Genomic DNA, 22,003 nt, shown 5'->3' on the forward strand with positions numbered 1-22,003 from the left:
CACTTACCTCCGTTGAGGAGCTGGTAGAGGACGCAGTATGCGAGGATGTCTTTCTCACAGTGGGGCTCCTGCCAGCTGACTTTGAGGGCCGTTGGTCCCAGTGCAGAAAACACCAGTCTGCTCGGGGTGTCTGGAATGCCGGGGGCGAGTCGTGCATCTGAGAGATAACACACAAAAACATGAGCATCCTAACAGATGTGTGGTGCGTCTTCAGATCAGAGAGGGGACAGATTAGATTTAAATGACTTTTCTAATTTCACAAAGCCGTTTATCTCCATTACTCTGAGTGCTTTGCAGCGATGGAACTGATTTTAAGACTGTCACAGATTATATATTGCATTATACATTACAGCTCTTGCGTAGTCCTAATAGCACTGCGATTAAAGGCAGCAGGATAAACTGTATTTAACATCAAATTCCCTCACAGACCTTTTATGACATACGAGTTTTGGTGGTTTTGGCTACAAGAAAAATATAATAAACCCAATATTCATCTCCACCAACTCCTGAAACTAATTCAAGCACCAAATCACAACAACAGTCGCCTCAATGTGCTTTATATTGTAAGGTAGACCCTATAATAATACATACAGAGAAAAACCCAACAGTCATATGACCCCTTATGAGCAAGCACTTTGGCAAAAGTGGGAAGGAAAAACTCCCTTTTAACAGGAAGAAACATCCAGCAGAACCAGGCTCAGGGAGGGGCGGGGCCATCTGCTGTGACAGGTTGGGGTGGGAGAAAGTCTAGCTGTTAAGCAAATGAATAAATTCAATAAAAAGCAAAACTGTAATGTGTTTGACTATTAGCATCCCTGCTAGGTCTGAAAAAAGTGATGCCAAGGCACAATTCTTTCTAACGGCCAGCAGGAGGCGACTACTCTGATTGCAACAAGGAGTCAGTTTGTATGAAAATCTAAGGTCTCGATTCCCTTTGTCGGTGAGGCTGGTGATTGAATTTATGATATCAATTGCTAGCATCAAGTCTGTTTTATGAGTGTGTTCCCCTTGAAATAATGATGTGATGTGTATACATGAATGAAATATTGTGTTAATCTAAAACAAAAGGGATTTCTAGTTGTTAGAACATCGGATCTCAGAGCGAGGCAAAGTTCCACACGTTTAAAGAAGCAGCGAAGACTGCAGAGGGGTGCTTTATGCATCACACCCAGCAAACCCTTCCAGTGCTTCCATGCTTGTATGCTGCAGACTTACCATGGAGAACCCTGTCCAGACTATACAAGGCTTCATTGACGTCTGAAGACTGATTCCTGGCCCTCGAGCCCTGAGACAGGCTGTAGCTGAAGTGACTCTGAGAGCTGCTCTGCATCCCAGTGTAGCCGAACCCACCTGATGGCGCATTGAGCAGGGGAAAGGAGGGAGGGGTAGAGGGGAGCAGGACACCAGGAGGTAAAGAAAATGATGGAAGCAAAACAGAAGGGGGAGGAAAAGCGCATAAGGAGGGAAGAAAAAAGAAGTAGAATAGAAACGAGGGGAGGGAGGGAGAAACAGCGATAGTCAGCTTAGCTCCTGCAAAGTCTGCTGTGCAGCCAACAGCCCCAACCCTGCTAACAGATGTCCAAACCAATGGGCTCATGCTCTTGCATAGTTTACCTGCCACGGCATCTTTACTGTTGCACTCCAAAAAAATAGAAAAGCGTCTCTCGTGGCCAGAAGAACAGAAATAATTCATTCTCAATTTCTCTAAATTAATTCAAACCTCTGTGAAAACTTACCAAGATCTGGGAATTTGCTTGACAGGTCCCCCATGACGATAGAATCACGGATATTTTCTTCCATGTAGCCTCGGTTCTCCGAACGCTTCCTCAGGATAACGTCAGAGGTGTGGACACCTCCGATCAAATCCTGTCTGCGAGAGCCTCCTGCATGGAAGGAGAGACAGATGAAGGATAAAGACATGCGGCGTTATGAAGTTTTACTTTACTTTTTCTCAGCGCTGCTCCCACCCTCCCATCATACCTGGCCCAGACAAGTAGGTGGTGGTTGTTTCCGTGGTATAGGAGCCGCCCGCCCCTCTGTAGTTTGAGCTCAGAGTGGACATGGGGGAGGACGATGCTGACAGGTTACGTGTTCCTGACCCTCCGGGGAAAAGGAAATTCTGTTCCCACTTCCCGTTCATATAATCTGTGATGCACGACAGCGAGAGCCGGGGTTGTTAATAACACAGTACACAATCTGCAACATTTAAAGCGTTCATTCACTCTCAGTGCCACTGATGGGAAGCAGCCTCAGCCAGAACGCAGAGAGTAAAGCAGCAACAGTTTCAGTCCCGCTTATGTGCAATAGGGCAGTGAACACTACAACCGCACTTTTTCATTCAATCAAGCTGAAATCACTTCTTTTTTATTGCTAGAAGACTGTATTTTTCTCCAAGCAAATCACATGTTATGCTTACTTGTATTGCAGCAGGTCATAGAGTCATATTTTAAAGGACGCTCACCTTAAACATGGCCAAAGTAACAAATAATGTCACAGTATGTACAAATAATCGATGTGAGCCAAACTCGGAGACGGCGCAGATTTCCTTATATGGTCATTGTATTGCAACACCAGCGAGTATCCAGGTGTACAACAACTTGGGGAAGCCAGGTAAGGAAGAGCCAGTCAGAAAAATTTTTTTACAGCATAGAAATTTTACTGATTTTGTTTAAGCTGGTTAGTAAAAATAAAAACATAAAAATCACAGAAATAAAACAGCAAAATAGAACTCGGGTTAAAGGCTAGGAAGCTAACACACACTACCAAACACAGTTATTATATAATCTCGGCATGTTGGTACACATAACTTCTTAGTGTTACAACACTCCCCTTAGGCTTGGGGCGATCGTGGCTCAAGAGTTGGGAGTTCGCCTTGTAATCGGAAGGTTGCCGGTTCGAGCCCCGGCTCGGACAGTCTCGGTCGTTGTGTCCTTGGGCAAGACACTTCACCCGTTGCCTACTGGTGGTGGTCAGAGGGCCCGGTGGCGCCAGTGTCCGGCAGCCTCGCCTCTGTCAGTGCGCCCCAGGGTGGCTGTGGCTACAATGTAGCTGCCATCACCAGTGTGTGAATGGGTGAATGACTGGATATGTAAAGCGCTTTGGGGTCCTTAGGGACTAGTAAAGCGCTATATAAATACAGGCCATTTACCATTTAGGCTGATAAGAAATATTATTAGTCTTAAAGTTTAGCCATTCCAAATTAATGTAGTTAATATTGAGATATTTCATTGACCTGTGAAACTAAAGTACTTTCTCTATAAGCAAGTAGAGAAGTGAGCATGTCTTCATCTACAGAAGCAAAACTGTAAATGCTGTTGCTTAATGTGCAGAAAACATATCAAATACTGGCAGCCTCCCCAATGTGAATAACCGAGCCGCGTATGTAAAAGCACATTCGAAAATAAAAGGAAAAAGAGCTGCGAGAAAAGTGCTCTGCAGAGATGAAACTGTATTTTAATTAATAAACCCCCCAAAAAGCCTGTTTATTCTGTGCTTCTGCACACTAACTAAGCTTGTAATACAGCTTTATACCACAGGCAAGCTGCCTCCAGATCACAACCTCCCCAGTGGGACACAAAGAGAATAGACCCGATCATCAACTGGAGGTGCAGCAGTTGATGCCAGTGCTCGTCTCTGGGCAGGATAGATGGGGCAGGTGCCGACTAAGGACAAGTGGTAACATTTGAGTATGAGTTAAACCACGAAAGCAGAGAGAAACGTTGTTGCCTTGCTGGGAGCATGACTGGCCGTGCGTAACAGCTGGCATGCCGGCTGCCTATCTGCGGGGTCGGATGGAGTGTTCTTCACCTGGCAGGGGTGTTTTGGTGTAGCTGGGGTTGGGGGTCTCATCTGAGCTCGTCTCTGTGTCTGTGCTGAGCCGACTGGGGATGACATCCACTCGCCTTTTCCACGACACCTTACGGAGATCCAGGTTGGACCCCACCAACTTGACATATTTCCAGCCTTGATTTGGTGGTTACAGTGGAGAAGCAAGCAGGCCAAGGGTGGGTTTGTTTGTTTTGCTATAGAGTACTTTACAAGACAAACTGCATGCATGTACTGTAGATGTGATTATATATCGCTTAAGTGCAAACTGTCTTGGAAGTGAGTAGCAACTTTAGCACTACTGGAGAAAAATGAGAGCAACACAATGGCTGCAAAAAGCAGGAGAGTGACAGCAGACTGAAGACATTTTGGTTTGTGATCACAGAGACATCTACTGCATATTTCTGCGGATGCAGTGGAAGCAGACTTTTGCTGCTGCTTGACTGGGGCGCTGCCTGTAGGAAAAGGCCGCCAGATGGAAGTGGTATCAAAAAAGCATGACAGAGCCTTGAGAATAACACAGAGTCTCAGAGCTCTGGTGGGTCTTTTTTATGTTTTCAGACGTTTTATACTAAAAACCTGAAAAAATTAGAAAGAACCCAAAAAAGGAAAAGTATGTATGTTCCTTCTCTTTCAGAAGGGCCAGCATATTTTGCATAAAGAACACGTTGCCTAACACACGATGCCTCGGAGCATCAAGAGTATGAATTGAAATCACTGGATCCACGTTACAGTCACAGCTCGTTCTCTGACACTATCAGCTCTCAAGAGGAGGTTGTGCTTTTGGCTCTGGATACCCACCGTCACCAGACACACTGGGTGTCTTGGAGCCTACAGGTGACTTCAGCACCTCGTTGCTGTACATCAGGTAGCCGTCATACTCATCTCCCGCCTCGGCATCCACAATGGGGACATCTGGAATGATGGGAACTGGGGGCAGAAAGAAAAAGAAAGGGGTAAATGATTTTTCATGGAGGCTGAGCGCTCTGGGGAGGTCTTTGTCACCGACTTACTGGACAGCGGTCTGGCTGGCTGCGATGCCAAGTTGATGGTTGCATCTCTGAAGGGACCCCAGCCCACGCTGTTCTTGGCACGGACCTTGTACTGATAGGTTTGTGCGTTCTGGAGGTTCTCGATCAACAGCATTCGCTTTTTAGGATTGTCGATCTTCACTTTCTTAGCTGGTCCTACTGGCTCTGCGAGAAGCAACAGGATAGAATCAAACTTTGGCGCTCCCAGCGCATGTGGAGAACTTTTGTGTTTTACGAGCGGGTCTCTTACTCATATCGTCATCGATGGGCGTGTAGATGACCTCGTAAGCCGTAATGTTGCCGTTGGTCTCTGCAGGCTCTGCCCAGCTGAGCTGAGTGACAGTTGGACTGATGACATTGAAGGCCAAACGACCAGGTTCTCCGGGCACTACGGGAAAATGCCACAGCAGCCATTTGTGAGTTTAAATTTAGCCTTGAGACAGGTTGTTCCAAACAAACTAGCTCTAACGTGGGGGGTAAATTGTATCGTAACATGATTGCATTGAACCACGGCATCCTTATTAGCTATAAGCTGGAGGAATCTGGGCTTTAATGTTAAAAAAAGAAGTTGCATTTAACAGAAATTGACTGGGTTTACAGTAATTACCATCCTCCAGTGTTTGACAGGTGACAACGTCAGTATCGTAGCCATCTCCCACTGAATTGTAGGCACACACTCGCATCTCATAGTCACAGTAGGGATACAGGTTGGTCAAGTCAGCATGTGGAGTCTTCACATCTAAGACCTGGGCATCTTTCTCTGGATCACCATAGATCCAATACTTGACCTAAAAGAAAACACTGACTTGATAAATATTCCAAAAATCTTCTTGATGGGATTCAGCTCTTAAACTAAAGCCCTCTACACACCAAGCGCGTTGCGAAAAAATGAAATAAAATCCTGAATTTTTTTGAACTTGACTGAAAGTCGTGCGTGATTTGCAGAAAATCTGTCCTAATAAAAAAGCTGCCAAATGCAGTGATGTGGTTGGTGAGACCTGTTTTTTTCGTGCATAACAATCAGAAAAATCAAGCGTGATTTCAAGAAATTTGTTCGCTTCTGCAGTGTGAATGGCCGATTAGGAGTCAGTGAGTTTGATAAATATTGTTTCAAGGCCTTATCAGCGATATTTCGCGTACCTTGTACCCCATGGGGTTACCAGGTGGAGGTTCCCAGTTGAGGCGGATGCTTCTGGGTCCAGTTGCTACAGCCTTAGGGTTTTCTGGGGAGAGGAGGTGACCACCAGGTGAGGCAGCTTTCCTGTTTATGAAGCCCTTCTGTGCCATCTGTGCTATTTCAGGAGATCTTGGAACTGTGGGGATTGGAAGGAATTACCAGATAAACAAACTTGCAGTAATTCTGTTTCACAATGATTGAAACTTCTCAAATGCCATTTCAGTAAATCTTTGGATGAATGTGTTTGTGGAACTAACAGTTCACTCAACATCACCTCAACACACTTACCTCCATCTGTGACATTGACAACGGTGGTCTTCTTGTCTCCAATAGAAGCGTTGGTACTTGGGTCAAATAGCTCAAGCTGGAAGGTCTCAGGCTGGATGGGTCCGGGGTAGGCTTTTGGATCAATCACAATGTTCTTTTCTGTCTCTCCGGGAGAAAACTTCAGAGGGCCAGATAACTCAAAGCGCTGGGCCTTCTTGGTGCGCCATTTCACTGTGGCAGGGGTCTCGGGGCTGCGAGTGCGGACCACTGGAATGGTGTAGGTTGGATCTGTTGTGGTGAAGTTCTGGGTGGCCTTCTTGAACGCCATCACACTGGGTTCTGTGTGATAAAGAGCGATAATGTGGGAAAGAGGAGCAACTTTAGCGATCAATTCTTCTCTTAGAATCAAGGCTGTGATCAGAACACTTGTGCATCCATTTACCTGGCAGGTCTGCGATGGTAACAGTGGTTCTCGGGTAGCGTCCCAGCTTGGCACCCTGCCTTGGATTACTGAGGTCCATGACAAACTGTTTGACCTGTTTGTCTTCTAGTAGACCATCTTTCTCACTCAGCTCCAGGAGACGAACAGGAACTATCTTCTGAGTCTCACCTGGACCATAGGTCAGGTCTCCTTCTACAGTCAAGTAGTCCTGAAATACATTATGGAGGAACCGTTTGGTAATGTGGAAAACCCACTGACCTATACCACACACGCTGACTGTGATTAGAAGTTGGCACAAGCCTGTAAAGGCTCTAAAGTAGGGGTCTCCAACTCTAGTCCTCGAGAGCTGCTGTCCTGCAGCTTTTAGTGTCAGCTACTCCAGCAAGCTGAATCAAATGCGCGAATTACCTCAAGTGTGGCAAAGCCGTTCATTTGATTCAGGTGTGTTGGAACAAGGATGCATCTAAAAGCTGCAGGACAGTAGCTCTCGAGGGCTGGAGTTGGAGACCCCTGCTTTCTAAATCTGGCTGAAAATAATACATTTAGTGTTTTGGTCACGTCCTTGGATTTTTAGAGGTAATCGTGACCATATTTGGATGATGGTTAACAAGCTGCATCCACCTTTGGTATATAAATAAAAATAAAATAAAATCTTTTTGAATTTAAAGTCCCAACAGCATCCAAATGGATGAGTTATAAAACACTCACCCAGTGTACAATTGTTATTAACAAGTTGTAGAGATGATACAGTTTTCGGACTGTAAACGTGTTAATGTCTTAACATGGACGTCTGTGAGTGCTTACTCACTTTTCGGAGACACCTTAATGTGGCCATGTTGGCTTCATTTTTCAGTCCCATCCATATCATACATAAAAAGCCGCACATGCTACCAGTACGCAGCAGCTCACCTTCTTATCCTTGGCAGTGAGGTCTCGTGAGCGGTATGCGACTTGTGTGCGTCCGTCCTCAATGATCTCTCTGCTGACTGGGATGTTGGCCACTCCATCCTTCCTGCTGTAGGTGTAAGACGGCTGGAGGAATGAAAAGACACTGGTGGCTGGTGGAGGAACAGAGGAAAGAATCAGTTTATACGATCAAACATCATACACTGTTCAAACCACAGGGCCTCTCGAACTTTAACTCAACATTCCTCACCGTGCTCTTTGATGATGGTGATGTTAACCAAACGTTTTCCAATCTCTGCAATCCCCAAAGGCACATCTACAGCCTCCACCAGCAGTTGTTTCTTGTCATCGTCTTCATCTTTGACAAAGAGCGGCACATGGACGTCTACTGATTCCACACCTTCTTGGAACTCTATGGCTCCAGCAGCCTCTGCAGAAGAAGAGCAGATTTATGGCAGGCAGTAATAAGAGTATAGCTTGGCTTTGCTGCAAACAAAAGATCCATTTTAACCATTTGGGCACGCAAATAACACACACCTCTATCTGTAGCTACTGTGTAGTAGCCCGGCACCACTTTCAGGTCGTGGAAGTTTCCAGACTGGACGTTCTTTTCAGTAAGTTTGACGATATCTGGGTAGCTGCTGCGAGGAGCAGACAAGACGGTGTCCATGATGGTGTAGTCCTGCCTAAAGAGCACAGCAGGGCCAGAGAAGTTAGACATGAATCACCTTAGGTTCCCTAAGAAGACAAAACCTGTACCGTTTTCTTGCATTATTACAATATTAATGATACCTTTTTCCAGCATTTCTCTGTGTTCTGCAAGGGCAAAGAAAAAGCAACAATTACTGAGAAAATCAACCATTTGTTTCTAGCTTTGATGACAAAAAAGCACACATATTTTGGTGTTACTGGACATTTAGTCCATCTTACCTGAAGGAGGTCTTCTGCACCTTCTGCGCCCCAGGAATTTGCTTGTACAACTCATTTAGCTAAATGGAAAAACAAACAGCTAAGTGAAACTGTTCCTACACTGATACATGCCCACAAACAATCCAAAAGACTCACATTATCTGCAACTTCCTTGCGGAGCTGGTCACCCTCTCTGGAATCGGGGTGTGTCAGGCTCTCAGAGAAGAGCCTGTTCAGTCGAAGTGAGATCGGGAATGGGACTACAAAAGTTGAAAAGAAAGAAAAAATGTGTGTAAAAGTTTTTTTTACTCCAAAACTCCATTTGACTTTTTCTTCAATTTTTCTGCTTTTGAAAGAACTCACTGGTCTCTTTAGGGTTTGGCTTTATTAGAGCCTGGGGGTGATTGGGTCCACGGTGGACATTGTCTGTAACCTTCCAGCGAACCACATCAGTACCTTTGGGTGGACCGGTCCTCACCATCGGTGTGTCAAGATGATCTGAGGTAAGCAGAGACTGACGGAGCAAATATTCATCTTCTTTGAATCCAACTATGCGGCCTGAAAATAGAATTCAACATGAGGTCGCTCACCTTCAACACAAACCCCTGCTGGAAATGATGAATAATATACAACATGATAAACATCTTACCTCTCCTACAGCAAGGCAGCAGAGCCAGACAGCTCTGTGTTGAGAAAAGACAGAAACCATTACCTCCCCTGTGACTTATATAAAAAATTAATTATTTACAGTTCCAAATGTGAGTGTTTATTACCTGAAAGCAGGCCTTGCAGCAGGCGCAATACTTCCAGCAGCAAAGCAGCAGAAGAGCCAACAGCAACAAGAGGAACAGGATGAGGGGAAGCAACCACAAGAGGCTCCCAGGGGGGCAGTCTGAAGAGTCGTCAGGAGAAATTGATAAAGTTAGAAACAAAATCATAGAAAGCACAGCTGCTAGAGCTGCAGCTTTGTTGTTCTAAAGTCTGTGTGATATCATTAAATCTTTTGTTGAAAACAGTTATGGATATCGGTTTATGAGCAGTCACAGAATACTGCTGAAAATCTTTATTTCTTAACATCAAGACTGGATTACAAAGTGTGGAGTGAAGCCATCTACTCCAGCGCTCAGAGCTCATTCGCCGTAACATACTGGAGGAAGTTCTATCCAACTGCTAACTGTGATTAACCCTCTTTTTTTTAAGAAAGGACCTTATCTGGCTCGCTGCATTGGTGGGGCCATAGTGACTGCAATCCAGGAGAGGTAAAACAGGAGTTGCTTCCTCTGAAGGTTGTACATGGTTTTCACTTTGAGACAGGGTTAAGAGCTTGGGCAATTGGGACACGCTCAGTGCCAAAGCCACTACTTCGCTACATCAAAAGGTGCTAGTTGTCATTCAGGTAACTCACTAGCTTGCCTACTGGGGGTTTCAGGAAGGAGGCCTTTGGGGCAGATCCGGGACACTCTGGAGTTTGCGTCCCGGAGCCTCGGTGTTTTACCAGAAGAGCTGGCGGTGTGTATGAGGTTCATTTTTTCAAGCCTGATAAGATTCACTGCACTTCTTAGTGTCGTTAAATACGTTTGCCTAAATAAAGAGCGCATAAAGTTAAAGAACAATTAATCCTAAGGTTATTATTAGGTTGAAGTTATTAGGCGACCGTGGCTCAGGGGGTTGGGAATCGCATCTGTAACCGGAAGGGCACCGGTTCGATCCCTGGGCTCTCTGTCCTGGTCGTTGTGTCCCTGGGCAAGACACTTTACCCTACTTGCCTACTGGTGTTGGCCAGAGGGGCCGATGGCGCGATATGGCAGCCTCGCTTCTGTCAGTCTGCCCCAGGGCAGCTGTGGCTACAACTGTAGCTGCCTCCACCAGTGTGTGAATGTGACAGTGAATGAATAGTGGAATTGTAAAGCGCTTTGGGTGCCTTGAAAAGTGCTATATAAATCCAATCCATTATTATTTACTATTAATAAGATTACAACACACGACCAGTGTTGGTCAAGTTACTTGAAAAAAGTAATCAGTAACTAATTACTGATTACTTTCCCAAAAAAGTAATCCCGTTATTTTACTGATTACTTATTTTCAAAAGTAATTAATTACTTAGTTACTTAGTTACTTTTTAAAAACACAATTTACAACCTGAAGAGGTGATAAAGCGATAGATCTTTCAGCCCAATTCTACTTTTTCTACATAATCCATCATACAAAATGCAATCAAATGGAAAAGTCTCTTTTTAAAATTTGTTTTATCAGTTTTAATCTTTTAATTTTATGCATCAAGTAAAAATTTAATTATATGCAACATTCTCTGACTTGAATAAATTAGTTTAACATTTAAACCTATTTTCTGCACATTCCAGCTCATAAAATAAAATATTTTTTGTGTCTTTACACTCACTCTTTCAAATAGATGCAAGTAAAACACAGCAGAAAATAAATAAAGTCAAAGACTAGCGGTCCTGTTGCTCTATTTTCACCTGTAAAGCAGGCGTAGGGTAGGCGGAGGGTTACCCTGGTGCAGGTGTGCCGCGGTCAGTGGAAGAATCCGCGAGTTTCTCTGTGAGGTTCCCATTATGTCGTTGGGCACTCGGTGCTTGCTTGGAAGTTTAGGGTTTTTTTCTCTGTAAAAAGAAGTTTTCTTCCCACGCACAGCGGACACTAATGTTTTTGTCACTTTTTATGGAATCAAACTCAAAGTAAGGTCAGTACTTCCACGCTTTAAACGCTGCACGCTCATACTCTCTCCCACAATCGATATGTGATCCATTGTTGATCTGCACACAGCTGTTGTCGCTAACGGCGCACTCGCTTACGTCACTGTCGTGAGACATTCTCGCAAAAAAATCATGGTTTTAGTAACGCAGTAACGCAGAGTTCCTACGGGAAAGTAAAGGTAATCTAATTACCGTTTTTGCAATAGTAATCCCTTACTTTACTCGTTACTTGAAAAAAGTAATCCGATTACAGTACAGTACACACCATCTCTGCACACGACACACTACACCTGCAGTTAATTTTCTCCAAGCTACTCTTATCACACTCATGACAAGAACTTTGAAATTAAAGAAATTTGTGTGATCATGTAGGATTCCTCCACATTCAGCAATCACATATTATAACACATAAGCTGTTGTCACAAGAGCACAGAGCAGATGTAAAATACAAACACTCACCCTTCTTCTTGAGCACCTGAACCTCCAAATCTGTCTTTTCTGAATCTTTCGCGTTGTCAACGGTGTAGTGGTACGTGCAGTCATCGTCCTCATCACGGAAACTGCATGACTCATACACTTCCTCCTCTGAAAACGCAAATCATGATCATTAAGCGTGTGTTATTACTGCTAAAAGTGTCCTAGCTGATAATCATTGTTTAAGTTAATTTGTAGGTTTTTACTTTTTTTCAGTTCGTCCACCATGATGACTTTGAACGGACACTTGTCACACTTCTCTGTTTCCTTCATCTCTCCCGTCTTCCAGGCCTGACACTGGACACAACTCCTCGTGCCCTCACACACACCTAGCTGAGCCTAGAAAAGTTACGAACACACGAAGAGAAACTCAAGCAAGACCACTCAGATGTTAACTGAGGCTAAAAAGTATTTACATATCTACTTATCCACCCACCTGGAAATTTGGCTCACAGGTTGAAGTCAACTCCATCCCAGAGTCTGAACATTCACACCGGCCGCATACACATTTACCTCGACCACCGCAGATAACCTGGCACACACAAGGACACAGTCATGCGCTTCTTATATTTAAAGATACATGATAATTCAATTTAATTAACAAATATAAATGGCTCTGCTCACCCCTTTGCTGTCCAGACAGGTCTGGCTGCTCGTGGGACACTCGCAAGCATTTCCTGTCCAGCCCTCAGTGCACGCACACTGACCCTTAACGCAAGAGCCACGGTCTGATGAGAGAGGAAAGAATGAGATGTAACATTTTTGTACATTTAGAGAGTTTTGGAAGTAACACTGCTGGAAAATAAGATCGCTATTATCAATATTATCAAGGTGACAAAGCTAACAAACCCAGCAAACAAACACAATTACAATTTACTTGAGTCTTTATCTGCTAAATGTCCCTTTGACTTCTGACTGAAAAAATAAGCTAAAAATCTGCAGTTCCCCTAGTGGCCACTTGAGGCTGTCTAAAAATGTTCAAGAAGTCTGTGTTTCAGCATTAATGAGTGAATTTCCAGTATTTTATTAGCCTGCTGCCTAGCACTAATTAGTAGCGCCAAGCCGATAATTTCTAGGGTAAAATACACAAAATGACAAAGTCATATGGTGACATCACCGTGACTACATCCATTATTCTTAGTTTGCAGTGGCAAGAGTCACAAAACATCACAGTCTGGCGTACCATTGCAGAGGAAACCTGCATGCCTTTGGCACTGGGTCTTGTCATACTCGCAGTAGGGTCCTTCAAACTGATTTGGGTTGTAGCATATGCAGGTTCCACACTCCTGACATTCTCCGCGTCCGGAACAAGGTTCATCTGTTTCCTTTGCTTTGCACTGGTTGATGTCTGCAGCTGAACCACTCCCTGAACAATTACAGAAAGGACCCACCCTGGAGAGGAGACGTGACAGCAAACTATATTAAACCAAAAAGTCTGAAATCATTTTCATATGTGCCATCCTGGTAAGTTTTTTAAAATTATTTCTATAGAATGAATAATTAAGTCTCACCAGCCACCATGGCATCGACATTTCCCACACACCAGGTCTCCTTTTCCATTGCATCGAGGTGCATTACGAATGGGTGACTGGAGGAGAGTTAAAGATAGTCTTTTAAAGATGATCTGCCATAAAGAAATGTGACTTTAACTAGGCTTTTTGTGTGCTTCTAACCTTCTCACAGTCACAGGTTGGACACAAAATTGTGGCATCAACCATGACCCCGGTGCTAAAGGTGGTCGGTTTGACTCTCATTACTCCCTTGTTTTCATTCGGGTCCATTTTGCAGACGTGGTTTTCATCAATCATCCGTTGAGCTTTGAGCTGCATCACGAATTTGCCCTAGAAATCACACAAACACACACACACAAAATCATGTCACCAAATCCATTTAGGTAGTTCCTCCTGTTCCTGCTTCCTGTGGTTGGCTAAAAAAGTAAATCAATCCCCACAGACTGTCATGTGAAAATATCAGACTTTACAGTATTAAAATGCATTTTTTACAAGCTGATTCAAAACTGTTTTGGCCTGGTTTCCTTTTATAACTCTGATTTGGATCTGGTTACATCAGTTTCATCATTCATTACTTATTAGGTTAACTGGTGACTGGCCGTGGCATGAACATGAGCATGTTTGGTTGTCTCTCTCTTGCTTTCCTGTTAAAGACTGGTGATGTATAGCTAAGTTGGATAAGCAGGAAAATAGATCTATGGATGTTTAACAGGGCAAAAATGTGTACAAAACAGTAGTTTTCTGCCAGGGCAAGCAAAACCTAACGATTTGTAAATGATTTGTACAGTGTATCCTTTTCCACTGTAACACAAATTTTCTCTTAGTAACCACTTTGGCCAAAATGTCTGGGGCTCATTGTCTCTGCTTGCCTTTCTGTAAAAGTCACCACATGCCACTAGTGAAAAATAATTATTTACCATTTGGCAACAGAGTAAAATGGTTATTACGTTTGATAGAATAGCCTCACGTTGATTTTATGACTCTTTTGTTGTTTGCTTTATCATGCAGTTAACTGTAGTGAGTCTTAATTATGTAGATCAGTTTTTTTTACAGTAAAATAGGGAGTGCGGTGTTACATCATTTAAATTCTGAAAATCCCAGTTGTTGCCAACAAAAATAATAATCTATTACACAAATACATTTATTAGTAAAATAATTGTTTATATCTTTTTTGGCACATACAATTTTTCCTGGCTGGAAATTAAATTCCCCGTATTTTGCAATCTGTCCACTTTCTTTCAAGAACTTCGCCTCGAAAGCCTTGGGCCTGTCCTCTGCACGGATGCTCATCTTAGCTCGGATATTCTGAAAAGACACACAGTATAAAAACCTATCAGCATGCAGAGATTGACTGAACAGAGTACAAAGTGCTAGCAACCGTGAGCTGTTACCGTAAAGGCAGTCTCCATGACTTCAAGGATATTGGATGAGTCTTCTTGCAGCAGACCAACCTCAGCAATGGGAAAATACTCTTCGAGTTTCTGCACACAATACAAAAAAATGTCATGGCATAAAAAAGGAGTTATCTATTTATCACAGACTTTCGGTATGACTTAAGTGAAATATGAAGATCTAAAGCCCACCAACCTGGTAGTGCGTGTAGGAGTGGTCAGTGACAGCAAAGATTGGGATAATGTTGTTTTTTCCCAGGAGACGGACCAGCGTTGGTATTGATGGGTAATCCTGTTTTGTAGCCTCTGTGTAAGAACCCTGCTCATTGAGATGGCATTGCTCATCATTGCGTGGCAAGACGCCTGCTAGCACATTAGCACCATCAGCTTCATAGTGGAAGGCTGACTCCGTGGAAAAGACCAGGAGATGTGTGCTGCCTTGTCGCCAGCCAATTTTATCCTAGAATAACAAAATACAATGTAGCGCAAAAGATATGTGGTAAATAAATTACAAGGGCATTTAGGGAAAACGTGCATGTTCAACCTTTGCTGGTCAGAAGCCTTTCTTTCCAAATATTCCTCAAACAGTAACTCCTCATTTTCTGCCCACTTGGAAACAGAAGAAACTAAACTGTAATGGAAATAGCATCTATTTGACAGGAAAGAGATATTGTGTTTATAAGCTACTTGGTAAAATTACCACCAGGGTTTTCAAAATATGGCCTGAAGGACCTAAATAACCTTTTGTACATGAAAAACTAGTGTTCGTTTCATTACGTCACACTTCGGTTCATATTATGATAGAGGAATGGAGCATTGTAGACATTGTTTTTCTTTTTTTAACTGCTGGGAAAAATATGTTTACAAAAAATTATAAACTGGCACAAAAGTATAGTTATATGTGAGAATACTGAGAGTTAGTGTGAATGACACAGTGATGTGGTTCTCTTAGTTTCATCAGGTGGTGATCTCCAGCACTGGAACAGTTGAGAGCTGAGCTGGAATGAGAATGAACACCTTCATGTCTGATGCTATAGTTCTGAGCAGGAAGAGGGTGAAGTGCCCGCTCCAGGTTGCTGCTCCAAGCAGAGGAGTTTCAGTATCTCAGGGTCTTGCTCACAAACGAGGAGAGAGGGAAAAGAGAGGGATTGACAGACCAACATCTGCAGTGATGTGATGTACAGGTCCGTCGTAGTGAAGAGAGCAGAGAGTCAAAGTGAAGCTGTCAGTCTATGAACCTACCCTCAGCTGTGATTACAAGCCCTGGGAAGTAACTAGAAGAATACAATTGTGGATACAAACAGTAGAAATTAGCTTTCTCTGACAGGTGGCTTTGCCTCTTCCTGAGGAAGAAAGGAGCTAGTTGGGCATCTGACAAAGATGCCTCCTGTTTGAGGTGTTCTGGGCATTTCCTACCAGGAGAGGTAGAACAGGAGTAGGTCCTGGGGTAGATCCAGCACACAGTGGAGAGATTACATCTCTCTGCTGTCCTGGGAATGCCTGTGTTTCGGTTGATGAGCTGGAGGAGGTGATTGTTCAACGGACTGGGCTTTTCTACTTAAGCTGCTGCCCCTGCGACCTGGCCCAGACAAGCGGCAGAAAACGGACCCGGTGACAGTCTTAGACCTGTGAATTTAACACAAATGTAGGCGTAGCAACACTGGTTTAGTATTTTTATTTACCCCGCACACTGCAGCCTGCAATATGGCATCGAAGCCTCCCTCTGGGGCATCCAGGTTGCCAGAAATTCTCTCCTTCTGAAGTTTCTCGGTGAATTCACTTACGTTGCTTGTCAATTTAATGACATTTTTGAAAGCAAACGGAGGGTCGCTGTTGGGCCATGGCTGTTTAAGTCTGACAAAGAGGATGGAAAAAAGACAAAGAGGAAATTATGTTTTGACTATGTTAATGCACGTACAGACTGTGCTCAACTTTCTTCATTTTTTCTTACTTGATGGGCCTCATGTCAGTCTGGGGCTCTATCACTTTGTCCACAAACTCTCCAAATCCAATAGTGTAGTCACTCGACAGCTTCCCCACCAGCAAAGCTACAGGAAATACATTCCCAGTCAGTATAACATCGACACTCATCAGGACACATCGCCTTTGCAAGGATGCTCACCCAACTGATTCCCCATTTTTTTCAAGTTGTCCAAATCGTCCTCCATGGAATTTGAAAAGTCCATAAGAATATAAAGATCCAGAGGGCCTTTCTCTGGGGCAAACACCTGCACCGTCATGTTTTTCTCCTCCCCTGGCAGGAAGGTCATCATGGTACTCTGTGGTGACACCTGAGACTTCTCAAGATTGACGTTGATTGATTCGTTCTGCGCAGAAGGAGAGATAGAAGAAGAAGAACATGTGAAAGTTGAAATCTAGAAATTCTTTTGACTGAAAACAATTAATCTGAGGCCAAACTGGTGGAAGAGTGATCAGGACTTACCTTTAGTATCTCCTGGCTGCTTTTAACTGTAATGATGCTTGCAGCCTGGCAGCCATGGACAATTATGTTCTTATGCAGGTCACAGCGAGGGCCATTATAGGTCTGAGTGAGAAGGAAGATTGATTTGTGAAGACTGCTTTCCTGCAGAATCTTCATTTGACCACTTAGGTAAGATGATTGGAAAGGGAATACATTCAGTCTATAGACCAGGGACGTGACACTCATTATACAGAACATACACAACAGACTTAAGTGGGTCGGACCAGTGAAACTACATGATAAATGTGTAAAATCACAGAAAAGGTTTTTGCAGTTCATTGCCCAAACTGTCCTGTAATTATAAAACATAAAGTTTTCATTAATTCACAGAAAATATCCTTTGTTCTGTGAATTTACTTCAAGAAAAAAAAAACCCAGACACTTCTTTAGTGTATAGTTGAAAAACAGGAATTTTTCTGTCATTAAAATGTCATTGTTTATGTATTAGTTGTTGACTACAACCTAATAGATAAACTTCACTACTTCACATAAGGCAACAGTGTCACCTGAAATTCAAAATGCTAAGAATGAGAACATTGAGAATGAATCGTCTTTCTGCTCTTTCGTATTTCTGCAGTTTTTTACTCTCACCTCTTCAGAGCAGTAAGCGCAGCCGACCCCGGCTTGCAGACATTCTGAGCAGGAGCTGGCCCTGGAGGCAAAGCAGTAGTTCTCTGTTGGAGCAGAAAGAAAATGAAACGCTCTCAGAAGGAATCACAGAGAGGAAACGCAGTGAGAACCGAACCTGTGAACAGCAGCTCAACTGACACCAAGCACATCTTCAAATCTCTCATTTTGGTCCTGTATTCCATAAAAGTTGGCTAAACCAGCAGGTTTAATAGAGCTTTTATAAAATTAAGGTCAAATCCAACTTCTTCATTCGTAAAAAAAAAAAAAATACGCCAGTTATAGCTTTCAGTAATCAATTTGTAATTTAGTCGACATAATGAAATGAGTACAAATCTGGTGAAAAATCTGCAAATGAGCACAAGACAGTTTGCAGATAGCACAGGTTCTGTCAATCTACACCTCAGTAGCTTCAAACAAACAGCACTGAGAAATATTTCACAATAAATGTTCTCAATAAATAAATGTGTGTCTAGTTGAGGTAACATGTATCTGGTCTTTCTCACCTTCAGCATAGGAGCAGGTCAACAGGACCGCTACAAGCGCGATCCCTACCGAGAGATGTAACGTCCATCTCCCCATCTCCTTCCTGCAAGAGAAACAGAACAAATTTGAAAAAAATCAAATGTAGAAGAATTCTCAAATCCACTTTTAGGGAAAGGAAAGAAAAAAAGAAGGTCAGAGAATCTACTTCCCTCTGGTGTAATTTGAACCACCTGCACTCTCGGGGCCAGACAGAGAGACCAGGCCCAGACGCTCCCCTTACCTTCACTTCAGTTTGGGAAAACAGCAGCTTCCAAAGACAAACACTAGACCCTATTAAAATACATTCACTGATTTCTATTCTTTAAAACACTGGACACTTTTTAGGAGTGTTAGCAAAGAGAGAATATGTTAGTACAGCCATTTACAATAAATAAATCGTCATCTCTAATTCAAACTGTTAACTGACTTCTCTAGAAGAAACTTCAGCAGAAGAAAAAGCTGCTTCTGAGGTCGATCGTGGCCAATACTGGGGACCGTACATCTTGCACTACACACATTCAATACAGCTCCACTGTAACGGTGTAGGTGGAAATCTCAGATACAGATCAATAAAGAAAAAAAGGTTCCCAGCAAACTTTATCTTTGCAGCAGAGTGATGGATCGAATCCTGACATGAAAGGGCGGATGCAGGGTGGGACCTGGAAATATTCGCAGCAGCACGCTGTGCAGACTCTTCACAACAAAACCACTTTATAATTTCATTCTGGAATCTTGGATGGAAGCTGCAAAAAACACTCCACCGAACATGGCACTGAACAAAGGGCGCTGTGTGGCATGAAAGGTCTCTGTAATTGCTGCAGTGGGCATATGCGATTTGAGTGCACACGCAGAAAAAAAAGGAAGAAAAGAAGGTGATTCGCGCCACGAAGATTTACAACCCTGAAAAGGAATTTCTCCTTCGGGCGAGAGAATGACCTGTGCGAGTTAAAAACACAGCCTGAAAAACACATGGGAAAGCCAACCTGGCAACTCGGTGTGAACTTGAGCTGGCTGCAGGTGTGTGCGTGAGCAATAAAGAGCTGGGCCTGAAACACAGAACAAACCAGCTCTTATCCCCAAACTTAATCATGAGTCGTCGAATATGAGCTAAAAAAAAGTGCAACTTTGCATTTTGCTCCCGCTCAGGCGAAATCAAAGGCACGCAGGCATTTATGACACTGACACTGACACAAATTACAGCTTTGAGGGGACAGAAAACAGAGCAGAGTCATTCGTGCTGTTTTTTGTTTTTTTCTTTGCTCAGAAGGAGTCTGCGGGGCATTAAGCTGGGCTTGTTTCTGCACAGACAACAACATGCCCGCCAGGTGAACATACCACCGCTGGGTGCGGGTCCGACCTCGTCTTGACATCATCAGTGAAAGGGCAGGAGGGTCTTTTGTAACGTGTTTGAAGGGTGACACCTGAAACCCGCCCTGCTATCTGCAAATTCCTCCCATAAAACCACAAACAGCACAACACAAGCAGCAACACAACAGGCAGCAAAAGAAGAAGGATTACTCTCCCCATAGCTGATCCACTTCACCTGTGCTACACTGCAGTCTGGGTTTTGATGTGAGCAATCATGCAGAACGAGAAGCCAAATTCACAAACACACACAAAGAAAAAAGAAAATAACAAGTAAACTTAAAGCAACTTTGTTTAAACCTCAGTCATCGGTCTTGCATGCAATTCTAAAACCATGTGGCCTGATATAAAGTTATATAACGCACGTTTCACAGCCAGACACTTCGCTCAAAAGTCATGCAAACACCAACAGGTAGAGTAGCCAGTCGATTTCTCGAAGCTCTGCGATTATCGTTTAAAGAGGACGCTGAAAACAATGGAGCCATCAGGCAATTTACAACCGCACACAAAGAGATTACTGATCAAACAAACCTGTTACTGTGTTCTCGCCCAGTCCAGGTCCAAAGGTGCAGCAATAAATAAGAAAACTATTTCCCCGTTTTTTTTCTCTGCTTTGTTTGACCCAGGAGTTTGGTGAAGAGTTTTTGTATCCACCTGTTAGCAGAAAAAGGAAAAAAAAAACCCAAAAACTTCAAATCCTTGTGACCAAGTTGACAGTTCCCCTTACAAACAGAAACGGACGCACTTCCAGCTTCTACTCTCTTCTGTTTCTTTGTTCCTGTACAGTCCGCTCTGGTCAAATATTGACTTATTTGCCCTCAAACTGCGCTCACTCAAGTAAGAGTGAGTGTGTGTGTGTCTCAGAGTGTATGTGGGAGAGATATGAGACTCAGTGAGAGCAGCTGACTGAATATACTGCGAGGGCTGTGACTTGATCCCTCCTTTTGCTCCTGCATGCACACACACACACACACACACACACACACACACACACACACACACACACACAGACACACACACACACACACACACACACACTTTCCTATCCAGGTGAGTAGTTCTAACAGATAGAGTTAACTCCCTTCCGCCGCCTCCATCTTCCCCACCCTGTTAAGTTAAAAGGTCCACACCTCTGTGCGTCAGCCCCCCCTCCCGCCCGTTGCATTCCACCCCAGCGGGAGTTCACCTGTGTGGGCTTGACACTCTGCAGTCAGTCCCCTCCTTCAGCAGCCTCCTCCCATGCTCTTGGGAGTGGCACACAGAGCAGCTCTGCCTGCAGGCTACGGGAAACAGTTCTGTGATTTGTGTTTACACAACCGTGTACTCATACTTGCAGGGCACATTTTCTTCTTGTACTTACATCTTCCAGTATTTCATATTAATGTACTGATTGCCACACTTCACAGTCCTCACTGTGTTTCCTTTTTTTGGTGTAGGTACATTTTAAACTGAAGGTAAAGAAAATTTCACAGTTTCAATGTTTAAATATATTCAAGTGTCATTCTCACAATTTGTTGGAACATCTTTCCAACCGAACAGCAAGAAGAAGTATATTAATGCCTGATGGGGCAGCTCGTAAGAGCTCCGTGTTCCAACTCTGCACGACATCGCATTTTGTTCAAACTCATGTATGGAGGTTCTAAAGTGCGAAACAAAACATTTTTTTAAAAAAGGGAACATTTTCAGTTTGATCTGTTTTCTTTTTTTCTTTTCTCTTTTAGGGGGTCACGCTTTTGAATTTTATTTTTTTTTTTCATGTTTGGATTTTGCAGCTCAGGACTCCTGCAGTGACATTTGCCCAGCACGACAATGGTCAGTAAAAGAAGCATATATTTATTAGGGGTGCAACAATACTCGTATCGATATTGAACCGTTCGATACAGTGCTTTCGGTTCGGTACGCATATGTATCGAACAAAACAAAAAAATTTATTTATTTTATCAACTTTTCTTCTGACGATGCTGTCTGTGTTGAGCGCTCAGTGGATCTGGGTTCGACTACTCCGCCTAGGCTGCACTGTCGAGTGCAGATCCACTGAGCGCAGCACAAGCTAGCAAGACAGAAGCTAAGCTCGTTGCAACATGGCAACTGCCTCAACGCTACCCGAAATTGAACCTCCCCCACCCTCATTCAGAGCTGGCCTTTGGAACTATCTTGTTTTTCATGTGAAGCATGACCCTGATGGTAAGCGCGTCATGGACAAAAGTAAAACAGTGTGATGGATGTGCCACGCAATGCTCAATTGATGGGAACTAGTGCGTTAGCGCAGTTAGCTTGTTAAGGTGTTGGCGCCGTCCAGCCCCACGCACGGGGCGATCCGCGGTAACTTGTTAACGGAGATTTGCCGCGTTATGATG

The 22,003-nt window shown here is 43.6% G+C and overlaps 1 protein-coding gene across 3 annotated transcripts in view; it reads right to left on the minus strand.

Moving 5' to 3' along the window:
- itgb4 (integrin, beta 4) overlaps positions 1-22,003 on the minus strand; it is a 28,257-nt gene that overhangs the window by 3,903 nt on the left and 2,351 nt on the right. Inside the window, exons 1-37 of one of the 3 annotated variants that reach the window (XM_082544031.1) lie at positions 20,178-20,569; positions 18,263-18,345; positions 17,721-17,803; positions 17,091-17,192; positions 16,770-16,974; positions 16,599-16,695; positions 16,330-16,501; positions 14,844-15,107; positions 14,648-14,737; positions 14,439-14,561; positions 13,419-13,586; positions 13,257-13,333; positions 12,929-13,137; positions 12,370-12,473; positions 12,182-12,277; positions 11,952-12,084; positions 11,731-11,856; positions 9,331-9,449; positions 9,207-9,240; positions 8,921-9,115; positions 8,714-8,817; positions 8,579-8,637; positions 8,441-8,464; positions 8,186-8,334; positions 7,899-8,078; positions 7,652-7,800; positions 6,743-6,950; positions 6,322-6,639; positions 5,997-6,169; positions 5,464-5,644; positions 5,107-5,244; positions 4,839-5,021; positions 4,627-4,755; positions 1,981-2,145; positions 1,737-1,883; positions 1,216-1,350; positions 8-157 (exon numbers count right to left, since the gene is read on the minus strand). In XM_082544031.1, coding sequence (XP_082400157.1) covers positions 8-157; positions 1,216-1,350; positions 1,737-1,883; positions 1,981-2,145; positions 4,627-4,755; positions 4,839-5,021; positions 5,107-5,244; positions 5,464-5,644; positions 5,997-6,169; positions 6,322-6,639; positions 6,743-6,950; positions 7,652-7,800; positions 7,899-8,078; positions 8,186-8,334; positions 8,441-8,464; positions 8,579-8,637; positions 8,714-8,817; positions 8,921-9,115; positions 9,207-9,240; positions 9,331-9,449; positions 11,731-11,856; positions 11,952-12,084; positions 12,182-12,277; positions 12,370-12,473; positions 12,929-13,137; positions 13,257-13,333; positions 13,419-13,586; positions 14,439-14,561; positions 14,648-14,737; positions 14,844-15,107; positions 16,330-16,501; positions 16,599-16,695; positions 16,770-16,974; positions 17,091-17,192; positions 17,721-17,803; positions 18,263-18,338 — 5,065 coding nt within the window. In that variant the 5' untranslated portion in view covers positions 18,339-18,345; positions 20,178-20,569. Of the gene's footprint in view, positions 1-7; positions 158-1,215; positions 1,351-1,736; positions 1,884-1,980; positions 2,146-4,626; positions 4,756-4,838; positions 5,022-5,106; positions 5,245-5,463; positions 5,645-5,996; positions 6,170-6,321; positions 6,640-6,742; positions 6,951-7,651; positions 7,801-7,898; positions 8,079-8,185; positions 8,335-8,440; positions 8,465-8,578; positions 8,638-8,713; positions 8,818-8,920; positions 9,116-9,206; positions 9,241-9,330; positions 9,450-11,730; positions 11,857-11,951; positions 12,085-12,181; positions 12,278-12,369; positions 12,474-12,928; positions 13,138-13,256; positions 13,334-13,418; positions 13,587-14,438; positions 14,562-14,647; positions 14,738-14,843; positions 15,108-16,329; positions 16,502-16,598; positions 16,696-16,769; positions 16,975-17,090; positions 17,193-17,720; positions 17,804-18,262; positions 18,346-20,177; positions 20,570-22,003 lie in introns of those variants that run through there. The other 2 variants (XM_082544032.1, XM_082544033.1) reach the window with 2 other exon arrangements.

The sequence above is a fragment of the Aulonocara stuartgranti genome (assembly GCF_965226115.1).
Source record: "Aulonocara stuartgranti genome assembly, chromosome: 8".
NCBI lineage: Eukaryota > Metazoa > Chordata > Actinopteri > Cichliformes > Cichlidae > Aulonocara > Aulonocara stuartgranti.